Below are 24337 nucleotides of genomic sequence, written 5' to 3'. Positions count from 1 at the left end.
GAAGAGGACATACTTCAAAGCATATGAGGCGTGAAGCTGCTGGTTACAAAGGGGCACGGGACAAAGCATCTGCCAAGACATTATCTTTGCCCTTAATGTGCTGGATATCCAAATTGTAAGGCTTCAAAAAGAGAGCCCACCGCATGAGCCTCTGATTTGGGTTCTGCAATGAGTTCAAGAAGGTGAGAGGGTTATGGTCAGAAAATACCTCAATAGTTGGGTTGCGGTCACGTGGTTCTGATGACGTGCGGAGGCAGCGCGATTTTTGAGTGGAGGGCGGAAGTAAACATGGAGGACACTGTGGAGAGTCAGGAGAGCAGCTATTGTGCAACTTTAGACCCCGTTTCTCGGGAGAGATATAAACAGATAGTTAAAAAATATATCGGACGTGATCCGTATTCTTTGAAAATGTCCGAATACACCACAGAAGTAAAGGATTTGCCTACTATCGAGGCTGTGGATATCACCAACTACTTGGTCCTCCAGACTTCTTACTACACTAGGCAGCAAATGAAAGCTTTCAAGAGTCTGGAGGCGTACAATTTTTTTGTCAGCGGGTGGGTCCACAACCTTGGAACAAAACGTCTCCGTGATGGATACAGTTTGGTGTTTGCAAGGGTGAGTGTTTGTTCTTATATTGCTTTATCTTAAACACGCTAACAGTTAGCGGTAGCGGCTTTAACGTCAACAAACATGCCACATCCTTAGGACTTCGTTAGAGTGACAGTTGTTTGCTTCAAGGTAAACCATTCTCAGAGGTCTAACGAGACACCTCTGAAGACTTGGGTAATTGCAAAGGAGGATGGAGAAGTGATTGCAGCTCATTGCAATTGTATGGCAGGGTTAGTAGCCTAATTAAGTACGATGTTATTGCAATGAGAACACACACACACACACACACACACACACACACACACGCATAGGGCACTGCTAGCATTTTGCAGGTGTACTTCAGTAGTAGTGGGGAGAGAGTGTTTTCTTTTAGCTAAGAATTCATCAGCTAAGAATTTGTGTGATTGCCTTAGATCCCTCATGACACTCAGATGCATTTTTCAGATAGAGGGTATATACAAAAAATATATTTATATGTTTCTCACCACAGAAACCTTACATTACGGATATCTTTACTTATCTGTGAAAGGAGACTGTCTGGAATCTGGCAATATAAGAACCATAGCAGTGTACAAAAACCTGTGGTGTGTGCCTGACGGTAATAAGTGCCACTTTTTCTTTTTTTCTGAATAAAATGGTATGGATTTACTCTGTGATTAAAAAATCACAAACATGTAATATGTAACTTGGACCATAATCATTACAGATAATGGCATCTTTTTCTCTTTGACATGATTCTTGTTTGTTTTACATCTCAGCACAATATCTTACCTGGATAAGTGAATGTCTCATTCACACTGAAGTCTTCTGGTTGTGGATTCTCAGCTGGAAGCTGCAGTTCGGGGTTCTCCACTGTCACTAGGCTCAAATCCGGGCTCTCAGCCGTCTGTTGCATATCCAAAATCGCCTCTGCACATCGATGCTGTTCTGCCTTAAGCTTCATTCTTTTCTCTCGTTTGAGAACTGATTCCGATCTGGGTTTTCGTTCGTAGCCGAGATTGACCGTCGGAGCCCAGTCCTCCGACTCTTCGTCATCCAAAGCACTTGGGCAGCCTATAGTCCCAATCAAGTCAATATTAGACTACTAACTTAAAAGCACTAAGTAAACGAGAATTTAACGACAACCTAATGCTAATAAGTTCGTTTGCAAACATAACATTACCTCTGACGAAGTGGTCGCTGCAGACACGGGCATTGGCAGACTCTGCTCCTCCCGACTGTAAACGTAAATTTAAAATCCATTTTTTCCTACGTTTTTCGGTTAGAATTTTCCATTTTTCTCCTCTTCGTTGGGCTATTTTTGGTACCCTAAAATACCGTTTATCAGTTTCTCTGGTCGACCTACTGGAGCATCCGTAAACACAACAGGACATAGGCATTTTGCGTACTGTCTGTCTGTGATTTTGCGCTTATCTTTTTCACTTCCGACCGCCAGTCAAATTTCGCGCTTTACGTTGACGTCACGTCTACGTCAAATGAAACCTAGCTATTGTCCGAGCAGAATCCAAATATACTCTGAAATGCCACAAGACCAAAATTAATTCCAAAGCTTCCTTTTCAATGACTGAATAATTCAGCTGATGGGAGTTGAACTTCTTGGAATAGAAACTAACTGGATGTTCAGTACCTTGCTTGCCAGCTTGGACTAGAACAGCACTTGCACCAATGTGGCTTGCATCCACATACAGCTTGAAGGGCTGATCCAGACGAGGTACTAAGAGCACAAGTTCTGAGCACAGTAAAGCTTTTATGACCAACAAACAAGGGGAAGCCCAGCTTGATGACGACGGCACTGTAATGTTGTTGTCCAACATGTAATGAACTTCCTTATCAATTATTTTCCTCTTTTCCTCAGAGACCCTGTAGGACCTCTGCCGGATTGGTTTTGCATCACCCACATCAATATCATGCTCTATCAAAGTTGTTTTAGAAGGTGTGTCTCTAAACAAGGTTGGATACTGTTACGGCCCTAGCAGGGCCTCCTCCTGAAGGTGCCTGTGTGGGCGTGTCCCACCACCTTCTGCCTGAGGTGCCACCTTTCCCTGTTACACAGCTGACTCACATCAGTAATTAAAAGTATTTAAGCCCAAGGAAAGGTGAGCTCTGGGCCAGAGTGCCAGTAGTGTGGTTACAGCTTGTGAGCTGAGTGGTTGTTGTGGTTTCAGCTAGTGAGCTGTGTTCTTGGTGGTTTTCAGCTAGTGAGCTGCTCTCTTTTTTGGCTTACGTTTTACTTTATCGACCAACGCCTGAGTTTTGTTTGTTTTCTTAAATGGTGATAGCGGCTTGTCCATCTCTTTTAGTTGAGCTACTTTAATAAAACTCTTTAATTGAACCGTTTTGCCTCCCTGACTCCTTTTTCTGACCTGGACACTTTTTGTTACTTCCCCCTCACCGCCTAGACCCCTCAGGGGAATGTAACAATACCTTTTAATTAATGCAGACAGTTCTGCACATTTGTCAGCAGGCAAATGGCCCAACAGCACATCCAAGTTCTGAAGAGTTTCTGAATTCTTCAGACGACCAAGCAATAAAGGATCATCAGGTGCTGCCACATCCTCCCCCCCACAAACTTACTGCGCTATTGTACAAGCAGTCAACCCTGGACTCGATGCGGAAAGAGAAATGAGAGAGCCTGACAGACCGACGGATAAAGGACGAACATGATATGGTTTCAACAAATTAACATGGCAAAGTTGATTTCTTTTCCGGCGATCTGGGGTAGCAATCAGATAATTCTGTTCACACAGTTTCTGTACCACGGTGTAAGGCCCAGCAAACCGTGCCTGGAACGGTGACCCTGCAATTGGCAGTAAAGCTAAAACCTGGTCACCCTACTAAACTGCTGCTCTTCAGAACGCCGGTCATAAAAATATTTCATCTTCTGTTTGGCCAACTGACCTGCCACATACAGTCTGTGCCGAAAACCATTAACATAATCTATCAAGTTCACTGGTGGTTCACCTGACAACCACTTATCGCACAGCACTGTCAACGGTCCCCGAACTTTGTGGCCAAAGACCAAGTCATTTGGGCTAAACCCAGTACTCTCCTGGCACACTTCACACGCTGCCAACAGAAGCCACGGTAAACCTTCCTCCCAGTCACTCCTCATTTCGGTGCAATAGGCACGTAACAAGGACTTCAGTGTTTGATGGAAGCGCTCTAAAGCACCTTGGCTCTTTGGATGATAAGGAGAGGCTTTATCATGTACAATATTCAACAGCTTAAGAACTTGTGCAAATAGATGTGACGAAAAGTTTGATCCCTGGTCACTCCCACAGACTTAGCTGTGATGGTACGCAACGGATATGCAGCAGGATAAAGCGTAACCTGGCAGATTACAGTTAACAGATACTCCGAACCAGATTTTGATCTAGGAAGCGGGCCCACACAGTCAATGATCAAATGTTCAAATGGGTTACTCACAGCAGGGATGGGACAAAGTGGAGCAGGTTTAATAGACTGATTTGGCTTACCTACAATTTGGCAAGTATGGCAGGTCTTAATGTAAGCTGAAACATCACGCTTAAGACGTGGCCAAAAGAAGTAGCGCAAGATGTAATTATAAGTCTTCGTCACTCCCAAATGCCCATATTTGTCATGAGAACACTTCAACACCTCGTCACGGTATTTAGTTGGAACCACAATCTGGATAACTGGACTCCCAACACAGTCCAACCCTTGCGGAATCCACCTACGGACTAGTACCTGCTTCTGCAGAAAATAACCAGAGGCTGCACTTCTAGCGTCATCACTAGGTTGCACTTTGTGAAACAGCTCAGTCAGTGAAGCATCAGCACGCTGTGCCTGAATTAACTCTTGCTGGGAAATTGACAAATGTTCAGGAACAATCAAATCTGGTTCAACCTGACACTCTTCTGCTTGAGTTACAGGCTCTGCATCCCTTTTAGCTGCAGCCCTCGTAACAGCACAAGCTGCAAAGTCAGAAAAACCCTGTTCACACTCATGGGACTCATTCAGAACTCTAGATTTAACAGGTAAAGAATTGTCAGCCCAGACTCGATTTTCAGCCAAATCATTCCCCAAAATCACATGTACGCCCTCAAGTGGGAAAGCAGGACGAACACCAAGGCAGATGATATCATCCACAAAACTGCATGACAGCCTGACTTTATGCAATGGAGCACAGATAGTGGTTAAACCCATGCCTTGAACAAGCACACACTCACCAGTATCAGTAACCTGTGAAAATGGCAACACTGAAGCTAAGATAAAAGAATCCTTCGCTCCTGTGTCACGCAAAATCTTTACAGGAACTTTATGAACATCACCCGGGAGTGATACAAACCCATCGGACACAAAATCCTCAAACCCCGAATAGCTCTCCAAGTCAGACTTGGGCGAAACTGGCGTCTCCCAAGAGAGTACTGAAGTTTCCCGTGCAGGAATTGTAAGAGCCGCAGGCTTAACCTGTTTGCCTGTACGCGCCAACTTGCTTTTCAACAAGGGACATTCTGCTTTCCAGTGTCCATCGCCATGGCAGTAGTTGCATGCTTGACCAAACTTACTGGGCTTCACACCACCAATGGCCTTCGCAGGGTCCGATGACATAAACTTAGTTTGACCAAAAGCTCTAGCGGGAGCACCAACTGAAAAACAGTTTCTACCAACCTGCCTCTTATGTGCCAAGATATATTCATCTGCCAATTTAGCAGCGTCAGAAACGGTAGTCACTTCCCGTTCAGCAATATAAGTGGCAACCACAGGAGGAACACACTCTTTAAACTGCTCCAATACCATCAACTCACATAAATCCTGAAAAGTTGTCACTCTCAGTGCCGAACACCATCTGTTGAAGTGTTTAGTTAAATCCCTCACAAACTCTATATGCGACTGCTTATCAGACTTCCTCCATGATCTGAAACGTTGACGGTAAGCTTCTGGTACCAACTCATACGCCTTCAGAACTGCATCTTTAACAGTAGCAAAACTCCAATCAACTGCACTGAGTGCTGAATAAGCTTCCTGAGCCTTTCCAGTCACAACAGACTAACATAATCACACAGTCAGCTTCTGGCCATCCTCTCAATTCGGCAATGCGTTCAAAAAGGGAGAAAAAGGCATCTGGCTCTCTTTCATCAAATTTCGGCACCAAGCGCAAATTATGCACGACATCAAAAGTTTCAACTCCTTGTGGAGAAGACTCTTTAGCCTCAACACCACCTGATAACTTGCCCGCCCTGATTAGGTCTAGCTGATACTGCTCTAGCTCCAACTTTTCCTTTTCTAAAGAATGCCTTACACAGTCTTTCTCAATGCTCAGCTTGTCTCTTTCCATTTGTAAGAGTAACAACTCCTTTTGCTGCTCAAAAGACAAAGCAACGGCAGTTGAGACCACAGACTGATCAACCTCAGCCGCTAAGGTTTTCATTTTACCTGGCAACACGCCTTTCTTTACTAATGCAGCCTTCAACACTCCTTTAATCTCATCTTTCAACCGTTTATCTCCAACGTCGACATCATAATGTTCAGCAAGTTTCAAGAGTTGTTCTTTAGTACAACTATTCAAGAGTTCCTCCGATGGAGACTGAACAAAAGCATCAACAGTAGCCATAACAGCAAAGTATTGATTCTCGACATGCAATTGAAAACAGCACTTTCCCACTAACTGCCTAACCAAAATCTACTTAACTAAAGCCTAGTCTTCATGCAGTTACTTACGGTGGGTACTTATGCACTAAAAACCGCCAGAAAGAGAAAGGCAACTGCACAAACAGCGACCCCCTCAATCCTGGGGACGTGCTCCCGAGACAACTGCTCTAACCGTGTTCACCGCAACAGAAATTTCAGTGAATGATTCTCGAGAGAAACACTCCTTCAACATAACAGGGAAAGCACTGATTTTAATGATTCAATAATCAACACAGCTCATACGCTCCAAAGTTGACACAAGACAGCACATCAACACTAACTCCAGTAAACTTAAGTCTACAGCAAACAACAGTATTAACATGACTGCCTCCACTCAATCTGCCTAACCAAATGGCCTCCCAAACACAATACACAGCAGACCCAGAATATCAAAGCACCACAAATAACCAAACTGATCAGCAATCAACTCAATAATTGCCTACAAGGCAAGTCCTAGCCAAGACACAACTAGACAAGCAGCTGCAAACAGACCAGCTCTCAATCAAATGTTAGAAAGCTTACCAAACCAGGATAATTGCACAGACGATCCCGGACGAGCCGCCATTTGTCACAACCTGGCTCATAGGAAGTGACAAACAAATGGGAGACCACACACAGGTTTTTAAAGACTGTAAGACATATTTAATGAAAATAAGGTAAAGCAACTTAAACACAATTTAAAGGACATAACAGCCATAACTGAAACTTCCTAATGAACATGACAAGTGCCAGAGAGAGCGTCAAAGCCAGCCACCACTGGTTCAGTCAAGGTGTCTTTATATACACTGGGACTGGCCTCTCAGGTGTGCTGCATCAATAATTGGGTCAGCTCCACCTACCTGCAAGAAACAGGTAAAAGAAAAAGCAAAACACAAGGCCAGCCCACTGGCCGTCACACTTAGTAACAATAAATACCTTTTTTTTAAAACATGGCCTTATCATGTTAAAGGGGCAGAATTTAGTGCATGATCTGATCAAAAAGGGATATAGTGAAATTTATGTGTCCTTGTCAGTGCTGCTGCGACCTTGGTGACAAACAGTTGTGGTTGGAAGTTTCCATACAGCTTCCGGTTCCTTGGCGTACACCTGGCTGAGGATCTTACGTGGTCAGTACACACAAACAAAACAGTGAAGAAGGCCCAGCAGCGCCTCTTCTTTCTCAGGAGACTGAAAAGATTCGGCATGAGCCCCCGCATCCTCAGGACCTTCTATCACTGTGCCATTGAGAGCATCCTCACTGGATGCATCACCACCTGGTATGGCAACAGCACCGCCTACAACTGCAAAGCTCTCCAGCGAGTAGTGCGGTGCTCTGAACGGATAATTGGAGGTGAGCTTCCCTCCCTCCAAGACATCTACAGGAAGCGGTGCCTGAGGAAAGCGGGGAGGATCATCAAGGACTCCAGTCACCCCAGCCATAAACTGTTCAGACTGCTTCCATCAGGAAGGAGGTTCTGCAGCATCCGGTCCCGTACCAGCAGACTGAGAGACAGCTTTTTCCATCAGGCCATCAGACTGCTGAACACGTCATAGACACCTCAGCTTCACTACTGGAACTTCAACATTATGCACTCCACACTGTATATAAATGCCACTTGTTTTGCACATATTCAACTCTGTATATTTTATATATTTTATTATTATTATTATTATTATTATTTTATTTTATTTTTTTACTATTTAATTTGTAAAAATGTGTATACACACACACACACACACACACACACACACACACACACACACACACACACACACACACACGTAGGAAAATATTTAGTATACACATCCAGAAATGCATACACTATTATATATTGTACATATATTTATTAGTTTCAGGTTGGCCATTCTTGTATTTTGCTCGTTTGTGTTGTTGTGTTTGCACATCTCTGTTGCTTGTGGGGCTCGCACACAAGAATTTCACTCGCATGTGCTGTGCCAGTGTGCCTGCACATGTGATGTGACAATAAAAAGTGATTTGATTTGATTTGATTTGATACACTCATCATGGGCATAAAAGTCATGGTAATTCGGGGCTTTTAATGATTTCTTTGAAGTGTTCTTTTTCCAGAATGCGATGATTGTAAAGCATACAACTTTATTGACATTATTTAGGATTTTCTCTAATACACATGGTCAAGTATACATAGAGGCTCAAATGTATACATACACTCACTTAAATTGTTTATTAAGTGCTGTGAAAAGTTCTACAATGTATTTTAACTTGATCTATCTATCGAGGCCTATTATGTCTGGTAGTTTCTCTTTGTCAGCATTAAAATAATTTGTTTGACAGCATTCATTGGACTGACCAATACTCAAAAGAATTGGAAGGTCCAAGGAATTCAATGAAGGTCTAAGAAGGATAATTGCAGATTTACACAATTTGGGAAGATTCTTTGTAGCCATTTCTAAACAACTGCAGATTCCAATGTCATTATTACAAATAGTTGTACTTACTCACAAGTTATTCTGATGTCTCACGTCTTTAACGAGGTCTGGTAGAAGACCACAAGCGTCACCCTCAGATGAGAGGAAATTAGTTGGGATGTTCAGAAACAACCCAGATTCAAGCCTACCATGAACTTTATACTGATGGAACACCCGGGAATCTGACCAGTTGTTAGAAGCTTGTTAATGGCTACCAACAATATCTGATGAAGGTGTAACTAGTTAACGGACATTTAACATTACTGGGGCTACACAGTGGCGCAAAAAAGTATTTAGTCAGCCATCAATTGTGCAAGTTCTCCCACTTAAAAAGATGAGAGAGGCCTGTAATTTTCATCATAGGTATACCTCAACTGTGAGAAACAAAATGAGGAAAGAAAATCCAGAAAATCACATTGTCTGATTTGCAAAGAAATTCTTTAAAAATCACACAATGTGATTTTCTGAAATTTTTTCCCTCATTTTGTCTCTCACAGTTGAGGTATACCTATGATGATGATGATGATGGTGAAGCCTTTATTTGTCACTTGCAGTTGCCTGCAGCAAAATTGGACCTCTCCCGACCATACATACAATACACAAACATCACATCAGGGAGACAGGTCAAAACAGGTAGTGTAAAGAAAAACAATGAAATATACAACACAATAGAGGATGATATGATAAAAATTACAGGCCTCTCTCAACTTTTTAAGTGGGAGAACTTGCAAAATTGGTGGCTGACTAAATACTTTTTTGCCCCACTGGATCTATGTATTTGAGCCTGTATGCATGTTTTTTGTCCTGTGTGGATTAGAGAAAATCCAAAATAAATTCAGACTTGTTCACCCAATTCTAGTGTTTTAAAGCCATTAAAGATGCATGCTGTTTAATCATTCTGCTCTGGAAAAAGAACATTTCAAAGAAATCATAAGATCAAAACTACTCGGACGTTTGTGTCCAGGATGAGTGTATGGAAACTTCTGACCACAACTGTATTTGTACCATTATATGGTTTTTAGCCAGGATAGCAGCCTCTTTTAGCTTCCTCATCAAAAGTTACGATCTATAGCTCATCAGCAGGGAGAATTTGCAGACTTACCTCAGCTAGTGATTACTGTGATTAGGCCAAATTAATTTTAATATAAATGCTGCAGTGATCACTTTATCTAGAACTTTGAATGCTATTGTTTTCCATGAGTAGAGGTGTGCTAACGGGTCTTGCTAAATAGCATTTTACAGTGTAGTTTGATAGATTATTTTGTGGAATAACAGGTTACATTACACATACACCCTGACCCTGTGAAAGTCATTGACCAAAAGGAAAAGAAAAAAAGTTTGAAACTGCTGACTGTAAATCTTTGTCCTGGCATTTTTTTTTCCATTGCTGTAATTGTTGAAATGGGGCTGTGTTAAAAGCATTTTTCCCTGAAATATCGATCATGTTGATAATTTAGGCTGGCAATATCCATCTACACTCCTTATTTTCCGCAACCTTAGGATCACCTGCTGAGGAGGTTGACTTTTTTCTTGCAACCTTCAAGCTTTAGTGAAATTCAGTGATGATTCTAATTGCTAATTTCCATCTATACATACACACAGTTTGTTGAAATTTTAGTTTTGGACAGTCTGATTTAGAAAATATAGAAAATCCCAAAAGATTAGAGACAATAAAGACAAAAGAAAAAAAATAGAAGATGGGGTTTGGAATCAAAGTGAGAGTGAGAGAGAGAAAAAAGAAGAAAAGAATTAGAAAAGAGGGAAAAGAAGTAGAAGTAGCAGTAGTCACTGTTTGTCAGCATGGCTTTGTCTGCCAGCACGATGCAGCTCCAAGATACTGGACCAAAGCCAGCTAATTCTGGCCAGAAACACACACAGGTTCTCTCGCTCTCTCACTCACTCACTCACTCTCTCTCTCACACACACACACACACACACACACACACACACACACACACACACACACACACACACAGACTCTCTCTCTCTCTCCCTCACTCTACAAGCACACACATTTGGCAGAAAGACTGTTGGGTCACGGTATAAACTGCCTCTCCCTCTTCCTTTCTTTTCCTGATCTTTTGTCCTTTCCTATTCCCACTTACCTATTTACTTGTTTGTGTGTATGTGTGTGTGCATTTCCATGTAGCAGGAGGTGTTGGAGATAGCTTTGGATCAGTGTGGCCCATCTACTGACAGGAAAATTGCCCTGATAGACAAGAACCGTGACCTTTATTTGACCACCGTGCGTCATCTTGGACGAGAACCCAAAATCTGCAAAATTGGTGAGACATGGAGGGAATGCACTTAACAAGATCGGTGATGACTTTCTTTGTTTTGTGTGTGTGTGTGCGTGTGTGTGTGTGTGTGTGCATGCAACTAAGGTTAGATTACTGTAATAGCTGCATGCATCTTCTATCTTTTAGGTAGCATGGTTCATAGTATGGCCTGGAATGATGCTGCTAACATCCTGTGTGGAATCCAAGACAACCAGCTGACAGTGTGGTACTACCCAAGTGTTGTCTTCACTGACAAGGAATTATTACCGAAGACACTGTGCATAAAAGATGGCAGGTAATTTCCCTGGGCTTTCGCAAAGCCCCTGGTGTGACTAATTAATAAACAATTAGTGTCTATGCTTTGACACACTGGGTAATGCATTAGTGAGAGTGATTGGTCATAGGCCAATGAGTTGTTTTTCAAAAAGAAAGGTTATTGTTGTTACAGGTAGATGCAAGTGGATGTAAAAGGAAAACAAAATTAAGGTTCCAGTAGGATGTGAACCAGCATCTCCTGGCTGTTAATTCTAATAGATGTCACACCACCAATCCTCCAACCTCCTTATGAGGACTTGACACTTCTGTAAAATGATCCTGTTAATACTCAGTTGCCAATTTAACCATGTCTGGTGCGTCAAAGCACCAACTCTAAAAACCACCTTACGTGGGGAGATTCTAGAGGTTCTGACAGAGAGGTATTATGCAGTACAAGAAATGGGGATGAGAATTAATTGGTGACTTTAGCATGTAACAGCTGATACCATTCACCAGAATGGCGAGTAAGTTCCTATTACAAAAGCAGCAAAAGGTTATATTCAAGTTTAAAGTTGGCCAGAGTAGATAGAAGTATATAAGAGAACCTCTCAGTGCCCTTGCATTTTCATCTGAGAGGTTTCTGGAAAAGATGTCAAATATGAACTAAGAGCAGAAATGGAGGCAGCTTTTCTGTACCTTTTAACTCATTCTCCAAAGCAAAATGCATATGGCCAACATCTATCAGACTGTGCAAAGCTTTCTGGCCAGAACTCCCCAGCGTTAGCCAGCATTGAAGGCAGAGTGCCTGCACTGTCAGTACAGGCAATTGTAAACTATACTTGTGTCTGCTACACTAATCTGAACACTTGGTTGTAAACTTTTTGTGCACATTTTGGACTCACTCACTGGTTTTATTATTGCTGTTTAGTGCTCAAGCAGGCAGAAATTTGAGGAACACCAAAGTCTAAGTGGCAAAAGCTAATAAATCATCAGAAACTGCAAATTTCTGAAAGTTTCTCTTTAGGTTTGTTGGATATACACCAGCCACTTTATTAGATATACCTGTTCAACTGCTGATTAACACGAATGTCAAATTGGCCAGTCACGTGGCAGCAACCCAGTGCATTTACATATTTAGACATGGTCAAGGTGACCAGCTGAAGTTCAAGCTTAGCATTGAGAATGGGGAGAAAAGTGGTTTAAGTGACTCTGAATGTGGCATGGTTGCTGGTGCCAGGCAGGATGAGTATTTTAAAAGCTACTGAGATGTGTCAGATACTATCATGTCAACATGTACCAAACTCTCAGAAGAATGTTTCCAGCACCTTTGAATCTGTGCCATGAAGAATTAAGCAGATCTGAAAGCAAAATGGGACCTAACCCAGCACTAGCAAGGTGTATCTAAAAAAATGACCAATGATGGTGTTCTACAGGAAGCAGGATGCCCTAAGAACAGTACAGGTTACAGTGGTACCATGGCTGTTGGGCCATTTTATCAGGTTTACATATGCCGTGCTTGTAGAGGAAACTGGTAAAATCTGCACTATTAATGAGTCTGTCGAAGCAGCGTCAGGAATCATTTATATGTTATTTATGCATAACAAACTCATTTTTTCCCTCTGCCCTCTGTCAATGCAGTATTTACTGTAACAAACTGTGTGTGTCTTTGCAAAGTGAATTCAGACGTGCACCCCAAGTTCTAAACTACATTGGCACCAAAGTGACATTACGCCAAGGAGATGGTTCATTGGTGTACAGCAGTGTACTACCCTTTCCTGCCCTCCTGCATGAATACAGCATCTCTGCGCGCTGGGAGGATGCACTGCGTCTCTGCTGCTATGCAAAAGTAAGATACTGGAAATGTCTTTTACTCTTTTCTACTTGTGTCAGTGATTTCTATATGTGCTTAATGTAAGTGATGTGACATCATTGTACAATTGGTCTCAGTGTTTGTAGAACTGTGTATGTCCTTGCATTAGCTGTACAAGCAAAGCCATAGTGAGCATTAAGCTTTCGCATTGATTACTACATTTCTTTCACGTTGTATTTATGTTAGCAGTTTTGTGGTAGTGTTAAATATCCTCCAGTCTTGGGGCTCTGGTACAGTTCAGCTTCCCATGGCGTATGTCACGTGTATGCATGGATAATATGTCTGAACCAGAAAGTAGTAGACAGGTTTATGGGACCTGACCAGCAGGCTTTAATTAGCTTCAATTAGCCTGGTGACTCCATTTACCAGATTAACCCCCCAGACCTCACTCATAAATACACACTCTGCTGCATGCATGTGTGGATTTTCCAAACATATTACTCACACACACTGAGCACAGTGTGAGACTGTGTCTTTGCTTAGGCAATGATGCAATAACCACAAGCTTGGAGAAACGGACAACAAGTAGCAAAGGGTGGTTGGAACAAAAGGGATGGAGAGAGGCACCAGTTTTAAGAGCTTTTTCCTTGACCCCATCCTCTCGGCTTCTGGTAAGCGTTTGGTGGCTTTTCCCAGAACCACAGTTGTTGTCAGTAAGTGCTCACCTGACAGGAGTCAACAGAAACATGTTATAAATTAAGGCAAGAAGCACAGACCTAACATACAGTGACTAAAGTTTATAACCTAACAATTAAGTAGGCAAAAAAAGGTTTATTTCACGTGAAATTGTTTCACGTGAAGTTGTGTTGTCATGTTTACGATCGCTGGCAAGTCCTGCCGATGATATTTGTTGTTTGCAGGAGTGGTTTCTAATTGGAGCTGTTTTTCTTAGTGATGGATACTGAAAAACGCAGGAGATTACAGAGTGGTGACTCTGGAGTTCAGTTTGCTCAACTGCTGGCCCATTTGTGGTCAAATTTTAATTAATCCAGCTGCAGGAAATAAAGTGGCGACACATTTGTTTACATTTATAGTTGTTTTGTACTGCAAATACCTCCTGTTTTTGTGTGTGTCATGCATGTTTAAAGACTTGGTTAAAGTATGAGTAAAGTTTACCAGAATGCATTGAAGATACAGTCGTACTCTATCCTTATGCCCACTGATACATCCTCTTTTCATTAAGTGCTTTTTTGCTAAATATGTCATTTGTGAATGTGGCCAAAGGACTGAATTTTTACTTCATCTCTCCATAGCAATTGGTTTCTAAAACTAAGTAAGTAACAGCTCAGCTGTTACTTGGTTTATGTCCACCAAGATGAGATTTACAACATACAGTACTAGGCAAAAGTCCCCCCCCACCACCACCACCACTTCTTTATATTTTGTTGGGAAAATTGGAAATGCAGTGCAGTGATTCATTGAAACATGTGCAAAGGTGCATGAAAATGCAGGATTAAAGGGAGTTTTTGCAATTCTAACCAGCTTAAAAGTCAGTATGTGGTATGACCACTTTATTCTTTGACACTCTTGGTCAAACTTTCTTGTCTAGTCTTCAGGAATAGTTCTTCAGGCTTCTTGAAGGACATTCAAAGCTCTTCTTTGGCTGTTGGCTGCCTTTTATTTTATCGTCTATCTAGATGATCCCACGCTGCTTCAGTAATGTTGATGTCTGGCTTTAAAGAGACCAATCCATGACTGATAGTGTTTCATCTGTGTTTTTCTATCCCAGTGTGTTTTTATTGCATTGGCATTGTTATGATGAATAATTAAGCTGCTGCCAATAAGCTTTCCAGACTCTTTCAGATATTTTCAGATGTTGCTCATCTGCTGTAGATGGTTTTTTTTAGGCCTGCAAGTTATTTTGTCCTCCACTTGTCCAGTTTCCTTTTTTTTTTCTAAAGCACACTCTGCAGAGATGCCAAGTTTTTGGCTAATAGCTCTTTGGGATTCACTTTGGTGGTGCAATTATACTATTTTATGTTTGCCAAATTGTGTTATCTTTGGCATTTTTCATAGATTCAGCAACAGAAAATGGAACAAATTATGTGTTATTATTACAGGCTGCTGATAGCAAAGGGTGTAAACACCACACCGTTTCCTCCCTTGAGTTAGGTGCCTTTTTTATGCCATAGGTCGATATTAATTAAAGAAAAAAAATGGTTTCATTAAAAGATGCTCTCTGCTGTTGTTCCCTTTATCCCTAGGACCAATCTTTGTGGGCATGTCTTGCTGGCATGGCAATGGCAAACAGAGAGCTGACTACTGCAGAGATGGCTTATGCTGCCATTGGAGAGGTAAGAGCACTGCTTATTGGCTAGTTCAGCTAAACACAAGTGTTGTAAACCACCAGAAAACCATAAAAAAGAAAATTCAGTGAAACTTCAGTGAATCTGTCAGTGAAAAGAGATACTGTATTTCTAGCTTCTCTCTTTGCATATCTGCTGCTTCACCTCTTTCAGTTACCTAGAGTTCAATACATCAACTTTCTAAGGGAGCAGCCATCTAAGGAGTCATCGTTGGCCCACATGCTGCTGTTCAGTGGTCAGGTCCAGGAAGCTGAGGCTGCTTTCTTACAAGCTGGTCTCATCTACCAGGCCATACAAGTCAACATTGACCTTTATAACTGGGAAAGGTATAATTCTGTATATATGTGTTCATGTTGGAAATGTACAGCTAGTAAAGAGACAGTATAAGCAGTTTTGGGAGATTTTTATTCATGTATGTATTTTTTGTATTTTTGGCTGTGTAAGGATTTTGTTTTATGGAGGTAGTCTAAACTTAGGTTTTAAAGAGTTAAGGTGAAGCATATTTGTTCACAGAGGATGCATGTCTGTCTGCATCATGTCATCTTGTGTCCAGGGCATTGGAGCTGGCAGTTAAACACAAGACCCATGTGGACACTGTGCTGGCCTATAGGGAGAAGTTCCTACAGAAATTTGGCAGGAAGGAGACCAATAAGAGATTCCTGCAGTACTCTGAAGGGGTACGTTATGGTGGCCTGTCTTGCTGCACTGTATAAACTGACTTGGTCAGCAACACACTGGAAACATTTTTAGCTGTGGATGGTGTCTATTTCTAATTATTTCCCATGGGTTATCAACTTTGTTTGCTCTGCTAATACACTCTAAGTGGCCTTAAAAAAAGTTGGTTTAGGGAAAAACTATGTTACCTTAGCATTTCTGTTTACCATCCAATCAGAAAAGCCTACAGCATTAAACTGCAAAAGGAGGCAAATCTCTAGTTGCACCTGACCTATTTAATCCCAAATATTGCTTGCAGTAGTGTTACTGGAGTGCTTATCACTGCAACAATGCCTAATATTATAATTATAGTCTCAAAGTACAAATACAATAAAAAAAGTTCCATATAACAAAAAGAATCACAGAGACTCTGTTGGTTTTAAAAGATGGTTGAGATGGTTAAAACCTTCTTGTAAACTGGTTAAAGGAAAGAAAAATCCATTCTGATTACCGTTTGACTTTGTTCTTTCTACACTTGCCGTCATGCCAAAAATGTTTAGGTATATATATGTACAGTTTTTGTTTTGCCTCTGTTCACAACCACAGTGGAGTTTGGCCCCATTGTCAGAGGCTCAGAGTTAATTTAGACAGACGAACAGTTAGACGAGGCCTGTTTCCCTGATATTTCATTACAAATGAGGCAGGCATAACATCTGAAGCTGAATCAAAGTGCAGTCCCTCTCTCAAGACTCTTCATGCAAGTATTAAAAATGCTTAAAATAACATAATATGTAAAATCATGTTAGTCTGATCAGTTAATTTTGAGCCTCTAAAAAATGGGGACCATCTGTAAAAATGGCTGTAATTTATAATAAACTGATGAATAAACTGTTAACACCAAACTTATTTGTTAACCCCTTGAATTAAAGCTGAAAGTCTGAACTTCAATTACATATAGTTTTATTTAAAATCCACTGTGGTAGTATAGTGAGGCAAAACTATAAAAATAGTGTCCTTTTCCAAGAAATTATGGACCTAACAGTGTCTACTCTTCCCAAAAATGCTAGCTTCCAAGATGAACTGATCTTCTGTGGACAGTTTGTTTTTAATCCAACTCTTAAAAAATTGAGAGCGACACAATAATGGAAACTACTGGACTGTACAGATGGTAAATATCCATCTTTAATAGGATGATCAAACATGTGCCAAAGAGATAAGAGAGTTGTTTTGGGGTTTTTTTACACATCTAAAACTCTTCCAGTTTATAGTGTTGGCGCATACAATAACCAGACCGTACTAAATCATATCCCATGTAAACAGCTGACCCCGAAAAACTCAGCAGTAGGTAGGATTTCAGCCAGACTGCAAGGAAAAATGTGTGCATGTGACTTCAACCCATGTGATCACCACTGGAGGTTAAAAAGCACCATTATCATCCTACACGACCTTCCCAACTCCTGTAAATTGTTCAGTAAACATTTCTAATTTTAAAAGTGTTTGCAGTACTTACACTAATTACTCTTAAACAGAAAGAACCTACTCTAATGCATTACAAGTTGCTTTCTACTACCCGAGCTCAGCCAGCCTTACAGTTTGGAGGGATTTACAGACGATCTAGCAGCGTCTTTCTTAGCGTATCCGAGGCTAACATTTGAAAGCCAGTGTTTTAAGACGCTTACTATAACTTGTTTTCCTTCTCTTTTAATGGGGGATAACTCCCATTACCAAATGCTTCCCGGAACTGTTTATCAGTTAAAATAGTGTTTCTTACTTTCTCATTTCATCTCATCTTACTGTGTCTTCCAGGTTGAAGTGGACTGGGAAAAAATCCAAGCAAAGATAGAGATGGAGTTGTCTAAAGAGAGAGAGCGAGCTGCTAACACCTCTGTGAGGAGCAGCGTGGCCTCACGCCGTTGATTTCTAAAAATGTTTTTTATTTTTTTAAGAGGGTCATGTCCACAATAAGTACAGCAAGTACGATTACCTTCATGTAAAAACCAAAACTGAACAATTTTGAGATTTTGTGATGTCTGTGATGCCTGACTTACACTACACACATAGTCTTGTCAAGTTACATATAAAGCTTTAAACAAAATCGCTTATGTTACTGTTACTGTGGGTGGCTGATAACAGTTTTTTAAGGCTGTCTGTATTTCTGACCAACAGACCTGTGGCCTTCCTGTTGTAGTGACTGATTTTGAGTGAATCAAGTTTAAAGTTAATCTGTTTTCATTAACAGTTAAATAGGTATACGCGTTCATCTGTAAATTTGTATAAGTGTTATTTTTGTCATGTTTCAGTTTGTTTTTTTACATTAAAATATATTTTTATAGTTTACACATTTATAGTGTTGCCTTGTGGAAATGCGAGAATGTCCATTAATAAAGCATGTGAACCATACTGTATGTATTGATCCAAAATGTCCTGTTTCTTTGTTTTCCCCTTTGTGTCGTGACACTTTACTGGTTTTATACAAGGATCAGGGACTGTCTTTGAGGTCTGAGATTTATTTTAAGCTTTGCACATGCACCCTGAAGGTATTTCTGTGTGCATGCGTGTTTTCACAGTCTTAAAATAATGCAGGGCTTCTCTTTTTAAATTGTTCTTGTATTTCCTCCGCTGCTGAGGTGTGAAACAGACCGCTTGCCACGGAGCTCCACCCCCTGGTTGGCAGAGGGCCACTACATCAGCAGAGGGTAATAGCCTATTCATCTCCACTAGTGGTCCAGGAGGATGAACATCTTTCTCAGGGCTCTTCAGAAAGGACTCCTATACTATGTCATGAAGATGCAGATGGATATGGTAGAAAGTGAACAAGATGAAACAGTGAGTGGCAACAGACACACATCACAGAAAACAGTAGGAAAATCTCTCTCTTGGGTTGGGTATCTCTTGCTGCTTATTTTTTTTTCTTAGCAGTTTTCCTGTAGTTTTGGTCACTTCACTTCTAAAAGCCTTTTTTTATTTCTGTCTTTCCACCAACTATCTATCTGAACTAATGTATTTTTAAGAGCAGACAAAATAAATCATTAATTAGTCATTGAGGTTAAAGCTAGTTGGGTTCACTGAACATCTTCCGTGTTCAAATTCCACATAATACAAGAGTAGTGACGATTTTCCTGTAATTTAACACAAAGCAAGTGAGCATCATGTGCTTGGCGTCAAGCACGCTTTATCCAAACAACTCCTTCACCTCAAACCATATAGATGTGAGAAAACAGCTAAATGGTGGAACTGGATGACCACGTTTCACATCCATTACTGGGAGTGGCCACACACAACAAACAGCAACATGTGAAATCAGTTCATGCTTTCTCTTAAACCATGCATTGCGTGATATACCTGATTCACTCAATTCCACGCCTCTACCTTCAGCCATATCTTAATGTTAAGAATATAAAAGTCACATTTAGATTAGACTTTCTATAGTTTTGAGTCCCAGTGGCAAATATCTTACAATGAAATGGCCAGTGTAAATATTTCATATTTTTGAAGCTACACAGCACACAGTGCCAAACAGATGCTCTTCTTTTATTAAACCATAGAAGTGTATATCTATATTCAAAGACTGGCTGGTTCTCATATATTAAATTGATAGCCAAGCTCTCCCAAAAATACACTTCCCGGATGTAATGCAGAATTTATGAGGAGGATAGAGAAGGATAATGCTCATTGATTTGACATTTTGAAGTTTGTCTGTTCTTTATACCAGAGAGCTATACGATAACTGAATTATGGGCTCTGATTCAAAACCCACTGAGTGTACCAATACTGTATTTATCCCTGTGTTTTTATAGATTTGCATCTCCCATGAGCGTATATAACTATCCTCTCCCCTGAGAGAAGACATACAGCTTTACTGTTGATGTTTACAAATGGAAGTCAGTATATAGTGAACTACACTGACTAGGAAGGAGAAAATGAAACGCAACAATCACACTTCTCATGGGTTCATTAGCCCTCAAACATGGCCTCATGCCGCTCAGGGTCTCAGATCCTTTACCTCATCTACCCATCAGTGGTTGTTTTAGTCTGGATTTAATGCTTTTAAGTCCAAACTCCAGCCGCCCACAAATGTCCCTCAGGAAAAGAAAGCCATCAGTGATCACTACTGGCTCTGCCATTATGGTCAGGCGATATTGGTTTACAAAAGCCACCACAATCACACTCAGACTTTTAGAGTTGGGATCAACTCAGGGTCTCTAATTGTAAAGGCTAGCTTTACAGATACGGTTCTGCATTGTTCGGAATGATGAAAGATGAGCACTTTGGAGCTTCTGGGATAAATCAGTTTAGTTGATTTGATAAGCTGATGGTTATTATCTGCTTTACACCTGCTCTTGTATCTTTAATGGGATTTAATTTGGTGCACTGTTTATATGCAAACACCTCCTTTTCATTTCTGCACAACAAACTGAAAACATTCGTCCATCTTGAAGTTGACGGGCAAATAAATTGAAAAGTGTTTTTTCTTTCAGTTCATATGTAAAAAAATGCAGATCTTTCAGAACCTTCCATTATTGTGAATTCAAAATGATCCAATACTGTTCGTACAACAAAAGACGTTTGGCTGGCTTACATCCAGCAGTAATGCAGATTCTCATTAGAATTTTTGGCCTGGCCCTAAAGATAAGACAATACGATATGGAGAGTGTGACTATTTACCAGACACCCAGTCAATCACAAGGTAAAGAAATACTAAATGAACAAAATTGCCTTTTCAGTATTATGGCATTAATTCACAGAAAGCATGTTTTCTCAAAATCTTCTTAGTTTTCAGATGAGCTAAAGTGTAACTTCTTGTTTCTTTAGGACAGTTAGCATCTGCAAAAGCAGACTTGAATGTATTCTCATCTGGCATCTTCAAATCCTTCTGCTTTAACAAAGAAAGAACATTTTCTTCAATGCCGCGTGTGAGCTAGTATTTTTCTGTTTTGCTCCTTGGGACAGCAGCTATCTTCTCTGACATGCCTTCATAAAAGTGCAACTTTAGCTCTTATCAGTCTGGAAGCTGTAATCTCATTCATATTTTTCTTCTTCTTGAGTTCATAAGCTGGGACCTGGGGCAGTAAGGCTTCACTCACAGGAGAGATGTCAAGCATTGAGCAGGTCATTTATATAATGCTCATCTATCAGCTCCCAGTGAAGTGTGTATGTGGGGGTAGATTGCTGCCTTCATGCTGATAAGCTAGACTCCAGGGCTGGCTGGTTTAAAAAAAAGTGTCTCAGAAAGAATTATAACAGATATTTCCCTAATCCTTTCTCTCTTTCAGTCCATGTCTAAGGGGACTGAAAAAACTATTTTCTTTTTTTGGATGCAAATTTAATAAAGAAAAGGCTCTACAAAATAGTATGAGAATTTTTCAGGTTCGGCAGTATATTAAGCACTAAGAGAGGACCTCAGTTTGACAGGAAATCTGTTTCATGCTGCCGTTAAATTGAGGTGCTGAAGTTTGAAAAAAGCTTAATGCGATTGTACTGGAGCCAATTTAGCTATTCCCAACACAAAGCGCCTCAATTTCAGCCTCCTCCGCTTACTTTATAATCTGCTTTTCATAACCCAAGCGGTCATTTGCATACAAAAGGAAAGCAGGTTCCTGTTATCTCAGAAAACACGTAGTCCTGCATTTTTCTCAGCCTTCTCTTTTATTCTTTACATTCAGGAGTATAATTGCACTTGTTCGTTGTATCTCTGCAAGATTTTTTTTTACCCTGACTATATTAAAATAAGAATAACAATGTTTCTGTAGTCTTGCCCAGTCTCCGTCAAACAGAGTTGGATGTCCTTGGGCTCTGAGGTCCTGAGACCTCCAGGGCAGCCAGCCTCTGGTCTCCGGATCTCGGTCCTGTTGCTCTCCCTCTGCCCTGGCCGCCACTCTCGTTTTCGGACAACAAGTTCTCACCGGACCGGTCTCTGTGCATGTCTTGCATGCTTTCCTCATAGGTGGGCAAATACTTAACTTCGTCATAGGCCGGCAGGTTTGGAGAGGCAAAGCCCCCGAGGTTGTATTCGGGGTACCGCTCCAGCAGGGAATCCTGGGACGCTGATGTGTGTCCGTGAAAGAGGGACGGCTCCTCGCCGCGGTCGTGGTGCGGGTGCCGCCGGGGCCGAGGGCAGATGATCCGCTGGATGAAGTAGCCCATGGCAAAGAGCAGCAACAGGATCAGGATGCCGGACAGCTTCCGCGTGAACCAGCCGACGTTGTCGAAAAATGCGTGGATGGAGAGCTGGCAGCAGCTCACCTTCGAGCTGGCACTGGTGTTCCCTGTGACGGTGGGCGGACAGCAGTGCTGGTTGACGCCGCACTGGACCTCCCCACAGCTCTGGGCGGCTTGACATGCAGAGATCAGGCATGCCGACAGAAATGTGCCAGTGTATGCTGTCCGGCCGCCGCCCGGCACACGGGGCATCATTTCGGGATCCCCCAGGATGGAGCAGCTATCGGCGCGTCTCCAGTACGCACGACGTCGTATCGTTAAGCCCGCTCAGGTGTTGCAGGACTGCCTTTCCTTCCAGCTGTTCGCGAAATATGTGCTGTCACAGCTTCTGCAGCGAGGAGCGGGACAGCAGGTGCCCCCCCTCCCCCTGCTGAGGACGACCTGTCTGCTTTAGTATGGGCGATCGGAGTGGAGCCACCTCAGTGTCTGAAGGCAGCAGGGATGAGATTCATGAATAATCTTACATCATTATTAGGTGAAGATATCTTTATTGGGTCCTAGCATGTCCTTACACCAGTGAAACCCGCAGATAGCCAGCCTGTGCTCCTGGTTACATATTCTGCCTTAACCTGAAGTCTCCTGCACAAAGACACATGCAATCTCACCAGTTTTCAGACATCAGCAGCCCCCCTCTCTGATCACTACGTGCAATGTTTGCTGCAGAGCATCATGATTTATACTTTAAAGATCCAATAAAGAATGCTGTAGATGTAGGAGGAGGGGTGACAAGAGGAAGGAGTGAAGATATTGTGCCTTAGTACCTTGTAAAATTTAAACAAGTCTTTGTTCTATAGTGATAGATTGAGAGCAGAGGTCCTTAAGCCAAGGAACAGCAGCAATACTGCAATACAGAATTAATTAACTGCAAGTAAACATCCTGCATTGGAAATGTAGGATAGTGCAGATTATGTACAAATTCACTTAACAGTAATATGAATGATAGAAGATACTATGAAGTATTTGTGGATGAGTAGGATATCAGTGTTGGCTTTGGTTAAGGTGGAGCTAATGTTTCCCATATTGTCCCAAGATCATCATATGTTTCTGAACTCTTTAGGCTAGTATAAATTAATAGAAACCTTTTATAATGTAGAGAGGTAAACAGCTGTAATATCTGAGACTGACACGTCCCCAGATGCCACTTTATGATCCATTGCACCCGAAAGACTTTAAAACTGTCCCATCACTGAATTCTGAACCAGGTAAAAACCAGCACTGGTGAATGTCCCTGACACAAGGCGCCAACAGCTCCAACCGTCTCATTAAAAATGCAATGTGGATTGTAATGGCCCCCATTAGATGAGTGTCTGGATTCCCATTAGTTCAGTATCACCCTAGAGAACCATGTGTCTGCAGCATTGAAGAACATAACCATAAAACTAATTCCTTGCTTTAAACGATAGTCTCTGTGCCCCGTGTGTTAATTTATGCTAAAGATGTCCCTTTGGATAACATCCAAGAACAGCGGGCTCACTAAGCTGCTCCTCAAGTCCTGAATATTAACTGATTAATTAAACCACTCTGCTTAATTTGTTGTCTTGCAATGAATTAGCGACTTGAATAATTTTCCGCCGTGGTTGTATAGATCGACCAGCATCATTTTTCAAAGGCCTGTTGTCCTTTTCTTTTTCTCTCTCTTTCTGCGGTGAATAGCATTTATGATATTAAGACATTACAGGGAAGACTACAGCCTCTGATTCTATTTTAAAAGACAGGGTTGTACTGATAAATATAAGGACTTTAGAGTCTTTTGCAAAGTCTACATTGTTTAAATTGTGGTGAATCCTTTTAAATTACAGGAACATTTCACCCTGTCTTCATGTTACTGTTTGTTACTGATAGTCAGTCTGTATTCGTCTCTTTCCTAAACAAGGCCTAATGCACAATACACCAAATCCAATTACTGGACCATTATGACATGAAATTCAGTAGAAGAAGAGCACCATGCAACCTAATTTATGCAGCATCGTATTTCTTTCTGTAATCTACCTCAATTAGGGAAATGTGATCACAGGGCAACTTTCCAACCAAATAAACAATCAATAGCCTGTGGACCATGGCTC

At 41.3% G+C, this 24337-nt stretch overlaps 2 protein-coding genes across 4 annotated transcripts in view; one reads left to right on the top strand and one right to left on the bottom strand.

The window, feature by feature from the left end:
• Positions 1-18455, top strand: part of ift80 (intraflagellar transport 80 homolog (Chlamydomonas)) — a 54420-nt gene extending 35965 nt beyond the window's left edge. For 2 of the 3 annotated variants that reach the window (XM_026192161.1, XM_026192160.1), the window contains exons 14-20: positions 10841-10976; positions 11118-11265; positions 12900-13071; positions 15300-15389; positions 15555-15727; positions 15955-16078; positions 17862-18455. In XM_026192161.1, the coding sequence (XP_026047946.1) occupies positions 10841-10976; positions 11118-11265; positions 12900-13071; positions 15300-15389; positions 15555-15727; positions 15955-16078; positions 17862-17972 (954 nt within the window). In that variant the 3' untranslated portion in view covers positions 17973-18455. The remainder of the gene's footprint in view (positions 1-10840; positions 10977-11117; positions 11266-12899; positions 13072-15299; positions 15390-15554; positions 15728-15954; positions 16079-17861) is intronic. The other variant, XM_026192162.1, reaches the window with a different exon arrangement.
• A 3226-nt stretch (positions 18456-21681) lies between these two features.
• Positions 21682-22891, bottom strand: c15h3orf80 (chromosome 15 C3orf80 homolog). Its single transcript, XM_026191814.1, has one exon. It carries the CDS (start codon positions 22467-22469, stop codon positions 21822-21824), a length of 648 nt encoding a protein of 215 aa, XP_026047599.1. The 5' UTR covers positions 22470-22891; the 3' UTR covers positions 21682-21821.
• Between the last annotated feature and the right edge of the window lie 1446 nt (positions 22892-24337).

This window comes from Astatotilapia calliptera, chromosome 14, assembly GCF_900246225.1.
Source record: "Astatotilapia calliptera chromosome 14, fAstCal1.2, whole genome shotgun sequence".
In the NCBI taxonomy this organism is placed as follows: Eukaryota; Metazoa; Chordata; class Actinopteri; order Cichliformes; family Cichlidae; genus Astatotilapia; species Astatotilapia calliptera.
This window is presented reverse-complemented; position numbering and strand designations above follow the sequence as displayed.